The 13,852-nt window shown below is 40.6% G+C and overlaps 1 protein-coding gene across 1 annotated transcript in view; it reads left to right on the top strand.

Annotated features, from left to right (window-relative positions):
- The first annotated feature begins 5,106 nt into the window (after nucleotides 1-5,106).
- mcph1 (microcephalin 1) overlaps nucleotides 5,107-13,852 on the top strand; it is a 41,556-nt gene continuing 32,810 nt past the window's right edge. Inside the window, exons 1-12 of the mRNA XM_038992043.1 lie at nucleotides 5,107-5,174; nucleotides 5,291-5,382; nucleotides 5,481-5,599; nucleotides 5,835-5,919; nucleotides 6,189-6,300; nucleotides 6,374-6,505; nucleotides 6,650-6,733; nucleotides 6,837-8,024; nucleotides 8,637-8,758; nucleotides 12,791-12,828; nucleotides 12,984-13,146; nucleotides 13,346-13,423. Coding sequence (XP_038847971.1) covers nucleotides 5,132-5,174; nucleotides 5,291-5,382; nucleotides 5,481-5,599; nucleotides 5,835-5,919; nucleotides 6,189-6,300; nucleotides 6,374-6,505; nucleotides 6,650-6,733; nucleotides 6,837-8,024; nucleotides 8,637-8,758; nucleotides 12,791-12,828; nucleotides 12,984-13,146; nucleotides 13,346-13,423 — 2,256 coding nt within the window. The 5' untranslated portion in view covers nucleotides 5,107-5,131. The remainder of the gene's footprint in view (nucleotides 5,175-5,290; nucleotides 5,383-5,480; nucleotides 5,600-5,834; nucleotides 5,920-6,188; nucleotides 6,301-6,373; nucleotides 6,506-6,649; nucleotides 6,734-6,836; nucleotides 8,025-8,636; nucleotides 8,759-12,790; nucleotides 12,829-12,983; nucleotides 13,147-13,345; nucleotides 13,424-13,852) is intronic.

The following is a 13,852-nucleotide window of genomic DNA, read 5'->3' as shown; positions in this document are numbered from 1 at the left end:
TGTTGCTTTAATTTGGTGTCTTTCATGTGTGATTTCATAAAAGTTTGATTTTTATACTAATATATTTGAATTTGGCGCTCTGCATTTTTACTGACTTTTGGCCAAGGGGGACGTTAGCGTCCCACATATCCTAGAGAAGTTAACAAGAAATTAGTGGAGTGGTTGAAAAACGAGTTTTAAGGACTCTAACCTAAGTGTATGTGAACTTCCGACTTCAACTGTAAGTATTAAAAGTAAACATAAATTGTTTCATATTCCTTATATGAAGCAAACCAGACAGCACCATTTTATTCAATTTTTCTTTTTCTTTACGGGTGACCAGGGGCATGTTCCAACACTCAGACATAATTTAGTATGTTTTTAGTGCAGGCCTGGGCAAAGGCATACGGCCCCTGGCCTGACTCAATACGGCCCGCGGAATCATGCTCAGATCACATAAATCATTTGTGATTAGTAAAGTTTTGGAAAATGTATTTGTTATTCAAATGAAAGGCCCAATGAATACTTGCCTTTGTGTAATGATTTAACTCCCACCGCTTGTGGGACATTTATTTTGAAGGCACGTATAAATAACTGCATGAGGACAGACAGTGACTGACAGGCTGACACATGCGTCACAGTTACAAATAGTAGCTAGCTAGAAATTGTGCAAAAATTAGTTTTTCAAAGAAAAGGAAAGTAGACAGTGAATGTAGGTTCCAGCAAGAGTGGGCATCGAAATATTTCTTTATTGAGGTATCATGTAAAGCTGTGTTCTTAGTGAGCAAAGAGAACATCGCTGTCTTGAAGACTACAACTTGTCCCAACACTTCCAGATGAAGCATGCAGAGAAATATAGGAATATATCTTCTGAGCAGAGGGCAAGTGCATCGAAAGAGTTGCTTTCTCAGTTGCAAAAGCAGCAAGGCCTTTTCACAAAACTGCATTTAGCAAACGATGGAATTGCGAGAGCTAGCTATGTACTGTCCCACAAAATTGCTCAACATAGCAAGCCTTTCGCTGAGGGCAAATTCATTAAAGAATGTTTAATTGACTCTGCAGCAATACTTTGCCCCGACAAGAAAGAGCTGTTTGAAAATGTTTCCCTGTCAAGACGAACAGTGAGGACATCGCAGAGAATATGGAACAACAGTTGAAAGACAAGGTAAAGGATTTCTCCTTGTCCCTGGATGAGAGCAGTGATGCACGTGACACGGCGCAGTTGTTGATATTCTTACGAGGCATAACCCCAGACTTTAAAATTACAAAGGAGCTTGCTTCAGTGCAGTCAATGAAGAGCACAACCACAGGGAAATATTAGTTGGAGGTGGTTAATAAGTGTGTGGCAAAGCTGGGACTGAGTTTTAAAAAGTTATCCAGCGTGACCACTGATGGGTGCCCAAACTTGACATGAAAAAAACACTGGCCTTTTGAAAAGGATACAAGATCAAGTAGCTAAGCTCAAACCAGATCAGAAAATGATATTCCTGCATTGCATTATTCATCAGGAGGTGCTCTGTAAATGTGTTCTGAAAATGAGCCATGTTGTGGATACAGTCACTAAAGTGGTGAACTTCATAAGAGCAAAATCTTTAAACCACATGCAGTTTGTCTCACTGTTGGAAGAGACCGAGTCGGGTCCTGCAGATCTCCCCTACCACACAAACGTGAGATGGCTGAGTTTGGGGAAGGTGCTTAAAAGGGTGTGGGGCCTGAAGTCGGAGCTTTCTGAGTTTTTGCATATGAAAGGAAAATATGTGGATTTCCCTCAACTGCAAGATAAAGAATGGCTGATTTTTGCCTTCACTGTGAGGCTGATTTTTGCCTTCACTGTGAGGCTGATTTTTGCCTTCACTGTGAGGCTGATTTTTGCCTTCACTGTGGACATCATGGCCCTCATGAATGAACTGATTTCCAAACTAAAAGGGAAGGGCCTTTTTGCACATCAGATGTACAGCCTTGTCAAAGCCTTCAAGGGAAAATTACTCCTCCTGACCCGCCAAATAGAAGCCAACAATCTCATTCACCTTCCGACACTACTAGTCTGTTCCCTATCAGATGACCAGCGGGAGAAGTATACATCGCTTCTGTGTGCTTTGAACGGTGAGTTTTCTCGTCATTTTGAGGATTTCAAAGTGTTGGAAAATGACATGCTGTTGGTTTCCTCTCCTTTCACCTTCAATGTGGATAACGCTCCCACTGACCTGCTACTTGAGCTTATCGATCTTCAGTCTGATGCAGTGATTGGGGAACTATTCAAAACAATGTCTGATGAGGTTCTATGCATCTCTCGAACAAAACTTTCCAAAGATTAGGAGTTATGCTCAGAAGATGTTTGAGTCAACCTATGTATGTGAATAGACATTTTCAGTGACGAAATATAACAAGTCAAGGCACAGATCATCTCTTACGGATTCTCACCTCTCAGCTATCCTGCGCATAGCAACGTCAGAAACTATACCTGACTCCACTGCTCTAGTCAATGCCCATCAGAGACTTCACTGATTGAGTAGTTTAAATGTAATGTTGAGCTCTCTCTTTCTTGCTTTTGTGCATACCCATTAACAAGAGTTCTGTCCGTGTACTTTTCCCTCTGTGTAGTTCATTGCATGTTTAATAATGAAAATACCTACCAAAAGGAGAACATGGATGTGGTTTATTTCTGTGCACCTTCCCAATTACACCATAGATCTGTGTATAATGACGAGATGCTCATGTCTGCGCCCTAACAATGAGTCGTTCCCACACTGTACGTCAGATTTAGTCTTTTACGATTATGACATGTCACACTGTGCAATGTTACCAAATCATGATCTTGATATCAACCTGTACGATTTGCTTCAGTTTTGTCGTCATAACCTCGCATGCCAATCGCAGAATATGTCAGCCGACGTAAGCTATGTCAACTGCAGCGGTGTATGTTCCATCAAAGCAGCACAAGCCTCACTCTATGCATATGCGCGAGTGAAGTGAGTTTGAAAATGCTGGGAGTATGCGTCTTAGAAATTGTTTTCACATGCATACTTCAAATGCCTGAACTCAGAAATAAATGGTCGCTGTGGAAGAACATTTATTTTGATTTGTCGATTTTGTGACTTTTCAAAATCCCGTTAGGTAGCCTGATTTTAACTTCTTATGGCTGGGGGCAGTATTGAGTAGCTTGGATGAATAAGGTGCCCAAAGTAAACTGCCTGCTCCTCAGTCCCAGTTGCTAATATATGCATATTATTAGTATATTTGGATAGAAAACACTCTGAAGTTTCTAAAACTGTTTGAATGATGTCTGTGAGTATAACAGAACTCTTATGGCAGGCAAAAACCTGAGAAAAAAATCCACCCAGGAAATGGGAAATCTGAGGTTGGTCGATTTTCAACTCAGCCCCTATTGAAGATACAGTGGGATATTGGTCATGTTGCACTTCCTAGGGCTTCCACTAGATGTCAACCGTCTTTAGAAACTTGTTTGGGGCTTCTACTGTAAAAGGGGGCTGAATGAGAGGGGAATGAGTCAGAGGTCTGCCAGCAGCCACGAGCTGGTCACGCGTATTCACATGAGAGGTAGCTCCCGTTCCATTTGCTTTTCTGAAGACAAAGGAACTCTCCGGTTGGAACATTATTGAAGATTTATGTTAAAAACATCCTAAAGATTGATTCTATACATCGTTTGACATGTTTCTACGGACTGTAACGGATTATTTTGACATTTTGTCTGCAACTAGTGAACGCGCTTCATGAGTTTTAATTTGTTTACCAAACGCGCTAACAAAAGTAGCTATTTGGACATAAATGATGGACATTATCGAACAAATCAAACATTTATTGTGGGATTGTGGAACTGTGGAACTGGGATTCCTGGGAGTGCATTGTGATGAAGATCATGATTCGTGAATATTTATAATGTTATTTCTGACTTCTGTTGACGGCACAATATGGCGGATATCTTTTTGTCTTGATTGGGCTCTGAACGCCGACCTCAGATTATTGCATGGTTTGCTTTTTCCATAAAGCTTTTTTAAAATCTTGACAGCGGTTGCATTAAGGAGAAGTGAATCTAAAATTCCATGTATAACACTTGTATCTTTGATTAACGTTTATTATGAGTATTTCTGGAAATTGATGTGGCGCTCTGCAAAATCACCGGATGTTTTTGGAACTACTGAACATAACGCGCCAATGTATACTGAGAGTTTTTGATATAAATATGAACTTTACCGAACAAAACATACATGTATTGTGTAACGTGAAGTCCTATGAGTGTTATCTGATGAAGATCATCAAAGGTTAGTGATTAATTTTATCTCTATTTCTGCTTTTTGTGACTCCTGTCTTTGGCTGGAAAAATGGCTGTGTTTTTCTGTGATTTGGCGGTGACCTAACATAATGGTTTGTGGTGCTTTCGCTGTAGAGCCTTTTTGAAATCGGACACTGTGGTGGGATTAACAACAAGATTACCTTTAGAATGGTATAAGATACTTGTATGTTTGAGGAATTTTAATTATGAGATTTTTGTTGTTTGAATTTGGCGCCATGCACTTTCACTGGCTGTTGTCATATCGATCCCGTTAACGGGATCTCAGCCATAAGAATTAAGATGTCATGTTGTAGGCTGAACAAGATAATTAGGGCCGTGTTCCTGTTGGTCAGTCACGGGGTCCGCTCATAACACCGACCACACTAGGGCATACACGATAAAGGCTCAACATTTCTGACCCTGCCAGAACTTTGTCGGAGCCTACGGCCACACGTAGTTGTACTTAATCGGCAGACCTAGACCCTGTCACACTGAACCAGCCAAGTCGTCCGACTACCATTTACTACCTAAGAGTTTGGGACGGCAAAATCGTGGCATAAGACCGCTAAAATCATAGTCGGTGGGCCTTACCCGCCGGTGCTTATAGCTGAGAACCTTTGGGATTAAACAGAATGACTTGTTAATGCCTTAGATTCTGGAGAGCAAGCTAGCTAGCTATGAGTTTCAGTTTGCATGTGGGTGTAGCCTTAACGTTACATGTCATCAGATGGTTTGTTGCTTGCCAGAAGCACATCCCCCGCAGCATTTCACCAACTAACTGACTGCACTTTCTTTCCCTAAATTTAACTTGGTTACTTATTTTTCTCTGGTTGTAGGGAAATCCTTCAGTAAGAGATTCAAATGACCTCAAACAGTAGGCCTAACTGTGCTGCTATTCTAAAAGGTAAATTATGTGTACACCTTTCATGCTTTGAATAGCTTGCCTAACTAGCTACAGCTTTTTCATGTATTTTCAAATTTTTCTGTGAATTAAGTATGGGGGTTTGATCTTTTCTCTAGATGTTGTTGCCTATGTTGACGTGTGGTCATCAAGTAAAACAGAGAATTACTCTAAACCATTCATCCAGCAGCTGCAGGATATGGGAGTTGAGGTGAGTTACCCTTTTATAGCTACACTGCTAACTAACTACACAGAAGTTTGTTTTTACTATGTGCAGTTTCACATGTGATTTTCCCTGTATAATTCCAGGTATCAAAAACCTTCAATAAACAAGTCACCCACGTAGTCTTTAAAAATGGCCATCAAGCCACCTGGAATAAAGCCAAGAAGACGGGTGTGAAACTTGTGTCTGTCCTTTGGGTGGCCAGGTAAACCTCAAGCTTAATTTCTGTGTATATTCTTTATTTTCTTTAAAGTGCACCATCATAGCAATGGCAACAATGTATCTTCAATATATTTTGGTCTGCGTGTTGACAAGTCAGTGATATGGCCATTTTGTTTTTGCAATTATTACACCAGCCACAAGGTGTCACTGACTGACAAATAAAATAGTTGGGCGCTCTGTTATCCTATCACTCATGTTGTTTCTGTTTATTAATGCAGATGTAAAGATGATGGTGAACATGTTAATGAAGAGTTGTGTCCGGCATTAAATGATGAAGTCAATCCAGCACTCAAGAAAAGGGTGGTAAGCAAATGTACAAATCTTTGCTAGGTTTAAATAATTACTGTACATAACTTTTCTTTGATCACTGTCAACTCCTTGGCTGTCTGGAGTTAAACTATATTTATTTTATTTCTTAAAAATTGTAATAGTTGAGCAAGGACTTTTTACCAAAGAACATGAATAATTTGTTTATTGCTTTAATTAAGTGTATTTATTGAAAGGGCCTTAAAGTGTTTTTTTATGAGATTCATCCAAATCCAAAATAATATTATATATTTTCTTTCATACAGCATCGTTGTATGCAGCCAAGAGACACCCCTCAGAGGACCCCTGAGAATGACAGGCGCATGAAAAAAAAACTGGACAAGATGATCAAAGACCTAGTGCCAAAATCACCTCTTAGTAAGAAATCTGTCCTCATGTCTGACATTTTGTGCGTGGATGTGGTTTCATATTGAAATGTATTTCTGTATAGTTACAGATGTGTCCCCTTACATTATCGACGAAGAGAATGGAATAGTTTACAGTCCTTCTATGAAAAGGTCTGAGTCCATGGCACAGCGCCTGAAAGAAATGAGAGAAAAAAGGGAAAACCTCTCCCCGACAGGTATGTTTTATGTGTCTATGGCCAATTGTTTGATGTGTATAGTATGTTTAGCACCTGCAAAACATGGGCCAGAGTCTGTGAAAGAGCTGAGATATGTGGCAACTCTAGTTAATGATTTCTCTCAGCTTCAATGATTTCTCTCAGCTTCACAGATACAATCTAGGTTATCACCTGAGCTCAAGCCTCCTCTTGGGAATACACCATCCCGCTCTTTTTTGCAACAACTGTGTAAGTACTTGGACATAAGATGCATTGACGCTGTCATTTATATAATGCTATAAGTTTCAGTATCTTTTCTAATTCTCATAATGGCATATCTTTCCCTATGCAGATGAAGAACCGGATGAGGATTTTAATGCATCTGTTGGCTCAAATAAGACAGATGGAGAGAAGCAACATGAAGACACCATAGAAATACAGCACAAGAAATACTTTCAGAAACCTTGGATGTCACCTTGCAGTGTTGTGCCGAGACAAAAGACAAGTCCGTTACCCAATTCACCGGCTAAAGAAAAAGCAAATAAACAAGACAAAAATCCTAAAAGGACCTCAGTCAAAAGTGATGGCATCAAGAAACACAGGTCTTTAGAGAGTCCATGCCTGGATGACCTCCCGGAGGGTAGCAAGAGTGTGCAATCAGTGTTTACGTTTGACAGTTTTGTAGTGGGAAAAAATAGACGATCAACCAGCAGAAGTAACATGTCAAAAGTCACACCACCTGTTAGAAAAAGCAGAACACCACAGTCTCTTCCAGAAAGTAAGCCAACTGTTAATCTGGACATTTCTAGCATTTCTAGTCGCCGTTCTTCAAAAATTTTACCAGAAAACCCCAATGTGCCTCATCAAACATCCGTAAAGATGACCACACTGAAATCAAAAGTGAGCCAACGTAGAAAATCCTTGCTTCCTGCTTTGGCAAGATCTTGCACTGTCTCAAATGACTCTCATGCCTCCTGTGCATATGATGATGATGATGATGATGGGGTATTTGAGGACTTCTTCTCTCCAGCTAACAACCCGCGGAGACAACAAAGTCTCCTTTTGCCCTGCTTGCCCTCAGATTCGAAGGTTCTTGTTCCCTTTGAACTGGAGCCTCAGCCTAGCCCTGGGAAGAGGAAGAGGGGCAAGAGTGAAACCACAGGGTCTGAGTCAGCCAGTGCCAAAAAGAGAAAACATGGGGTGCCAAGTGTAAAAGAGTCCAGCAGTGTAAGCAGCATGTTGTCTCAACATGAGCACCCACACCAGGATACAAAAGGACTTGCATCCTCAGAGGACAATAATACAAAACAAACTGTGACTAAAAGAAGTGCACAATGCACATTGCCGTTCTCCAGATTGCCTAAAGACTCAACCGATGATCTGACTTGTGCCCCTGAGAAGCAGAGCGCGTCAACAGATCCCACACAACTTTCAAAACCAAATTTGACAGCGGCCAAAAAATCACTAGATAAGCCAAACAGTTCATATATCCTACCTCGGCACAAGGACAATAAAGGGAAAAGTAGCCCACGTTTGGAAAGTATGTGAATTCTAAAACCTAAATATTACAAAATGTTGGGATGTTACCATGTCATCAATGCAATAGCATTTAAGAGATTGTTTTACTAATCAATATAACTGATCAACATAAAACACCTTAGACTCTCGGGTAGTAATAATGTGCTGTGAAATTGGTACTGTAGTTGTTCATGGTTTCATTATCCACATGAATGTTTACAATCCTTTCTCTGCAAGTGTCCCAAACTGGGGTTTTATCACAGCAACGGCATAGCACTTATTAGCCACATCAGAATTATTACCTTGATCAGTATTTTGTGAAGCAAAAGCTGAAAATATGTACTTTCATATTGGAAAATGTTTAGCCATGTAAGTTAATCATACTGTGAATTTAAGTTTTAGTATAGCTGTGTCATTCCAGCACAATTGGAAAATTGATTAAATTAACTGTTTTAATACTGATGTGATGGTACATTTTCTAATAAACAGATGTTAACCTTTCGTTCCAGATTAACCTTACTGACAATATCTGTTCGCATGATAGCCGTAAACACATAAACACAAGTGAATCAGCATTCAGCAGGAAGAAAATGCACCTGTGTGTGTTGTTTTGTAACATTTTCAACGTTTTCAGTTGTAGGCAGAGGAACTGCATATGCTGCAACAGCTGGTGTCACGGACACAATTTCTGACAATTTAAGCAAACAGAAAGGACAAGTCAATGTGGTGGAGAAGAGCATGGACAAAAATACAAAGGTAACCATCTAAGTTGTTGTGGTGTTTGCTGTAATTGTTATAGCCCAGCATTTAAACAGACTATAAACATACAATAGCATTTTCAACAATGTTATGGTTTAAAAAAAAAATCTTAGATATTGATTAACCTGACAGTTTGCGAATTAAATACGAAACCTAAACTTTATTAACTTGTCCTCAATCTCTTGGTAAAACCAAGCCGTGGAGGAACAGTGGCATCTTTTTGCCTTTGTGTTCCATTCCTTTTGAATACAGCTGCTCAGAAAGTGAGCAGTACACGCATGAGTATTAATGGGTAGTCTTTGAAGCTGCTGCCACGGGGGCTCTGTCTGTGTAGTCTTCAGGGGTTCCTGTGTGTTACCTCCATGTTGGTAGCACAACATCCTTGTCTGTGAAAATGCACCTGGCTCAGTCTTTGTGTTCTCTCAACCTGAACAAAACTTCAGCTTTTAACACTATGGTGAAAATGGCTTTCATCTTCCCTAGGAACCTTGTTTGAATTCCCATGTGAACTGTATCGCAGAATGCATAATATTCTTTCATCGTTACATGATCGAGATTAAATATTAATTTAAATTATTAATTGTGATTTGACTATAACACTGTCATGTTACTTCTACCCCCAAATTAGTTTATTTTTAATTCCAGGAAATAGTTTACTTAGCAGGGTCTGGAAAACTGGCCACCTGTTTTACAACTGTGAAAGATGGTATTGGTTTTCTGTGCTAGGTTGCAGGTGCAACCTTCACAGAACAGCCCACGTAAGAAGAGCACTCATTATGAGGTTATGGAGTGCTTTGTTTGGATTAGACTTCATCCCCCTCAGCATCTGGACAAAGGTAGTCTTACCAAAAGTGGAAAGAAGTCATGTGCAAGTGCAACAGCCATGACAGAAACCATTTTTAGCGTCTTTGTTCTTTAGACAGTATCATACGTACCAAATTTAGACAATCTATGGTTTTGTAAAATAGTTTACTGAGGCATTACAGCATAGTGATTTTAATACTCACTAAAAGTAATTTTAAAATAACTCATATTTGGTGAAAAGTTGTTTGGGTTGATGAAGCATGGCATCTGATGTGTACTTTGTACCCTTAGCAGCTAGGGGAGTTGTCCTGTATGTGTATCATGCAGCATGTGTATGATGCCCTAAAGTAGAAATGAGTTAATTTTACCTTAGTACTTGGCTCTATACGATGGCATTGTGTATGTGTCCTTAAAGAACTTCAGGAAATATGTCATAACCACTTTATTCATAGCATGTAGCCTAACCATGTGATTTAAGTTTTTCTATGCACGGCCTTTGCAAATTAACTCACTGTTCAATTGTGACAAGTTGTAATCAGATTTTTGTACTCTCAAAGGTGATTTTTCTGTTATAATTGGCCATCCCAGACCCCCAGATGGATTAGGACAAGGGCCTATGGAAGTTGACCTCTTTCACTGTATGAATAGGGCCTGAGTCATTTCAGTTTGCATAGACCGGCCATCAAGGGGACCTTGTCATACCCAAAAGAATTTCCTTCATTTGTGTGAAGCACATTGAAATGGAGCCTGGTGCAACAGTTCACCAAGTCTTTGTCTCATGTTTATTTAGTGTGGACCCATTCTTCAACTGCTGCAAGAACATGTCCATTGCATAAGTGAAGCCAAAAATTCCCCTTGAGGAACCATTCAAACGTAGCTGCTGAAATTCCTTGTAGTTTGTTTCTTGTTGAATAAGTGAAAAGTGAATAGAACTGCTAGTGCTTTAGGGTTGTCCCCTCTAACAAAATCCTTGTGGCCTTGTTTTGAAGTCTGAAAAGCATTCTCTTGCTCAGTAGCACACAAAATTACTACTGAAAACATTGTTTTCCCCCTGATAAATACCTTTCTTTGGTATTAGCAGCAGCTGCGTTATTTTCCATGTCACTTAATCAGCATCATCACAGTGGTGATGGTTTATGTCCATCTTAAAGATTAGTAACTTATTTCAGCACTGAGCTAAGGACAATCCTTTTGTAATTAATGATGACACAAACCATACCATGCTTTACTAAAGAAAGCTGAGAACTTTTTCACCAATTAATCCCTTTATGTGCATTCGTATAGAGATTTGTGGTGTGTTATAAACTCAGCAAAAAAAGACACGTCCCTTTTTCAGGACCCTGTCTTTCAAAGATAATTCGTAAAAATCCAAATAACTTCACAGATCTTCATTGTAAAGGGTTTAAACACTGTTTCCCATGCTTGTTCAATGAACCATAAACAATTAATGAACATGCACCTGAGGAACAGTCATTAAGACACTAACAGCTTACAGACGGTAGGCAATTAAGGCCATAGTTATGAAATTTTAGAACACTAAAGAGGCCTTTCTACTGACTCTGAAAAACACCAAAAGAAAGATGCCCAGGGTCCCTGCTCATCTGGGTGAACGTGTCTTAGGCATGCTGCAAGGAGGCATGAGGACTGCAGATGTGGCCAGGGCAATAAATTGCAATGTCCGTACTGTGAGACGCCTAAGACAGCGCTACAGGGAGACGGGACGGACAGCTGATTGCCCTCGCAGTAGCAGACCACGTGTAACAACACCTGCACAGGATCGGTACATCAGAACATCACCCATGCTGGACAGGTTCAGAATGGCAACAACAACTGTCCCGAGTTACACCAGGAATGCACAACCCCTCCATCAGTTCTCATACTGTCCACAATAGGCTGAGAGAGACAATAGGCTGAGATTGGGGGGTTGAAGGCTAGGGCCATTCTCCCCAGAAATGTCCGGGAACTTGCAGGTGCCATGGTGGAAGAGTGGGGTAAGATCTCACAGCAAGAACTGGCAAATCTGGTGCAGTCCGTGAGGAGGAGATGCACTGCAGTATCTGGTGTGGCCACCAGCAGCATTAAGTACTGACTGTTACTTTTGATTTTGACCCCCCCCACCCTTTTGTTCAGGGACACATTATTCCATTTCTGTTAGTCACATGTCTGTGGAACTTGTTCAGTTTGTCTGTTGTTGAATCTTGTTATGTTCATACAAATATTTACACATGTTAAGTTTGCTGAAATTAAATGCAGTTGACAGTGAGAGGACTTTCTTTTTTTGCTGAGTGTATTGGGTATGGTAGATTAAAAGGGTTATTTTGTCACGGAGGCTCTAGGTGTTCTTGTTGAAAACATTCAAATGAAAAGCAAGGACTTCTCTATAGAGGGGTTGGGCAGGGTGAATTATTTAGTATTTCTAACTTATTTATTTGAGTCATGACAGCCCTCGGACAAACAATCCTCAGCTCATTCAATATACTGTGTTAGCTTCTTCTCATCCTAATGCCTGTTTTAAACTACCTCAGCCCCTGCCGTATGCTGCCAGTTTCCAACCCCCACATTGCTAATACGCAACAAGCAACCTTTTTATTAGTGATCACACCTGGCCACATATTGATGTCACGGACACCCTGTTATGCCTGTAAAGCAGTCATATATGGGGCTGTGTACTGGTGGGCTGTTTTGGCTGCCCTCTGCTCAGGAGGCCTTCACCCCAGACTTCCTGCTCGGGGACTGGAGAGCTGTTCCTGACAGGAAAGAGCCTGGTCGCCCTGTCAGTCTCTCTAACTGGCGCTCAGGTGTTCAGTGCTGATGGCCTGCTGTGTGGGGGACCACGGCACTGCGTCAGTACATGATATGGATGGGACAGAACCACACTAACCTACAATTCTATTTCAATACCGGTGCTCTCCAGCCTGTTTATCACTGTTCATGGCCTTGGGTTTCATTTCCTTTTCACACATCAAATATGCAGATATCCGGCATGTGGTGTTTTTTTGTGAAAATGAGCGAGATACTGTTTACCTATCCAGAGCTGTACCACTGTGTTGTCCCTCAATATCAACAATGGAAAGCAATAAGGAAATAGAAAACTGATAAAGCCTTTATCAATGCTATTATTCCATGGTAATTTTTGGGTGAATACTTTGTATTGAACCTCACTCCATGCTAATGTACTCTCAAGTGCATATAATTGGTTTACATTTGGTTGATTTTTCATTTCAGACTCTAAGGACATTAGTTATGACAAGCATGCCCACCGAGTAAGTATATCCAGCTGTATGACACATCCACCTTTTGAACAGATTAACATTTGATAGTGTCTTGTTGACTCTAATGCTTTGCCTTCTCAACCTACTAACCTAGGTATTTAGAAATCCCATTTCAGGTTTTCCTCTTTTCTCCTCTGGTTCCTCAGAAAGCAGCACACAGTGGCCCAGGTGGTCAGAGCTCTGGGTGGGTTCTCAGTGGTGGCCCAGGTGTGTGAGAGCACTACCCACGTGGTGTCAGGGGGCCACCGGCGGACCCTCAACATTCTCCTGGGCATCGCCCGTGGCTGTTGGATCCTCTCTTTTGAGTGGGTATGTATGTTATTTTTGTGGGTCTTTGGCAACGTGAATTTGCTGATTTTAGATGGTTTGAGTGTTAGTTGAAGAACACAACACTGTTTAGCACACATTGTACAGTAGATTGTACATTACACATGATTTTGCCATCCATAAACTCCACAGCTCAAAAATTCTGGCCAATGGTAAACTCTAGTAATTTTCCCCTAAACAGATTTTGTGGTGTTTGGAGCAAAGACAATGGATTCCAGAAGAACCATATGAACTTTCAGATCAGTTTCCAGCAGCATCTGTAAGTAACTGAAGATTCTGCTAATATTGTATACCATTCATATCTAAACGCATAGCCCTTGGGGTCAAATTGGTTAAATCTATGCTTTTATAATGAAATAGCCTGGTCAGTTTACCATCTTTTTGACTATCATAGACCTGGAATTCCAAACAGAAGGAAGTGGGTTGGAAACCTGCTAATTTTATTGCCATTCATTAACTTAAGGCGGTTGTTTTTTACTCCGGCATCCTGTGTCAGATGTGGATGTTGCCTCTTCCTGTCCTCCTTCATTCATGAATCTTTGTCCTGCATCTGTGAAGGGGAAGGGGTGTTTTGGTATAGAATATGTCTCATCACATTTCCTCTTGAAATCACACACAGTTCTGTTGTGGTGGCCATAACAATCCACACATTCCCTAAAGGCTTTTTTGATGGGGGGCCAATCAGCAT

This window comes from Salvelinus namaycush, chromosome 4 (assembly GCF_016432855.1).
Source record: "Salvelinus namaycush isolate Seneca chromosome 4, SaNama_1.0, whole genome shotgun sequence".
Classification (NCBI taxonomy): domain Eukaryota; kingdom Metazoa; phylum Chordata; class Actinopteri; order Salmoniformes; family Salmonidae; genus Salvelinus; species Salvelinus namaycush.
This window is presented reverse-complemented; position numbering and strand designations above follow the sequence as displayed.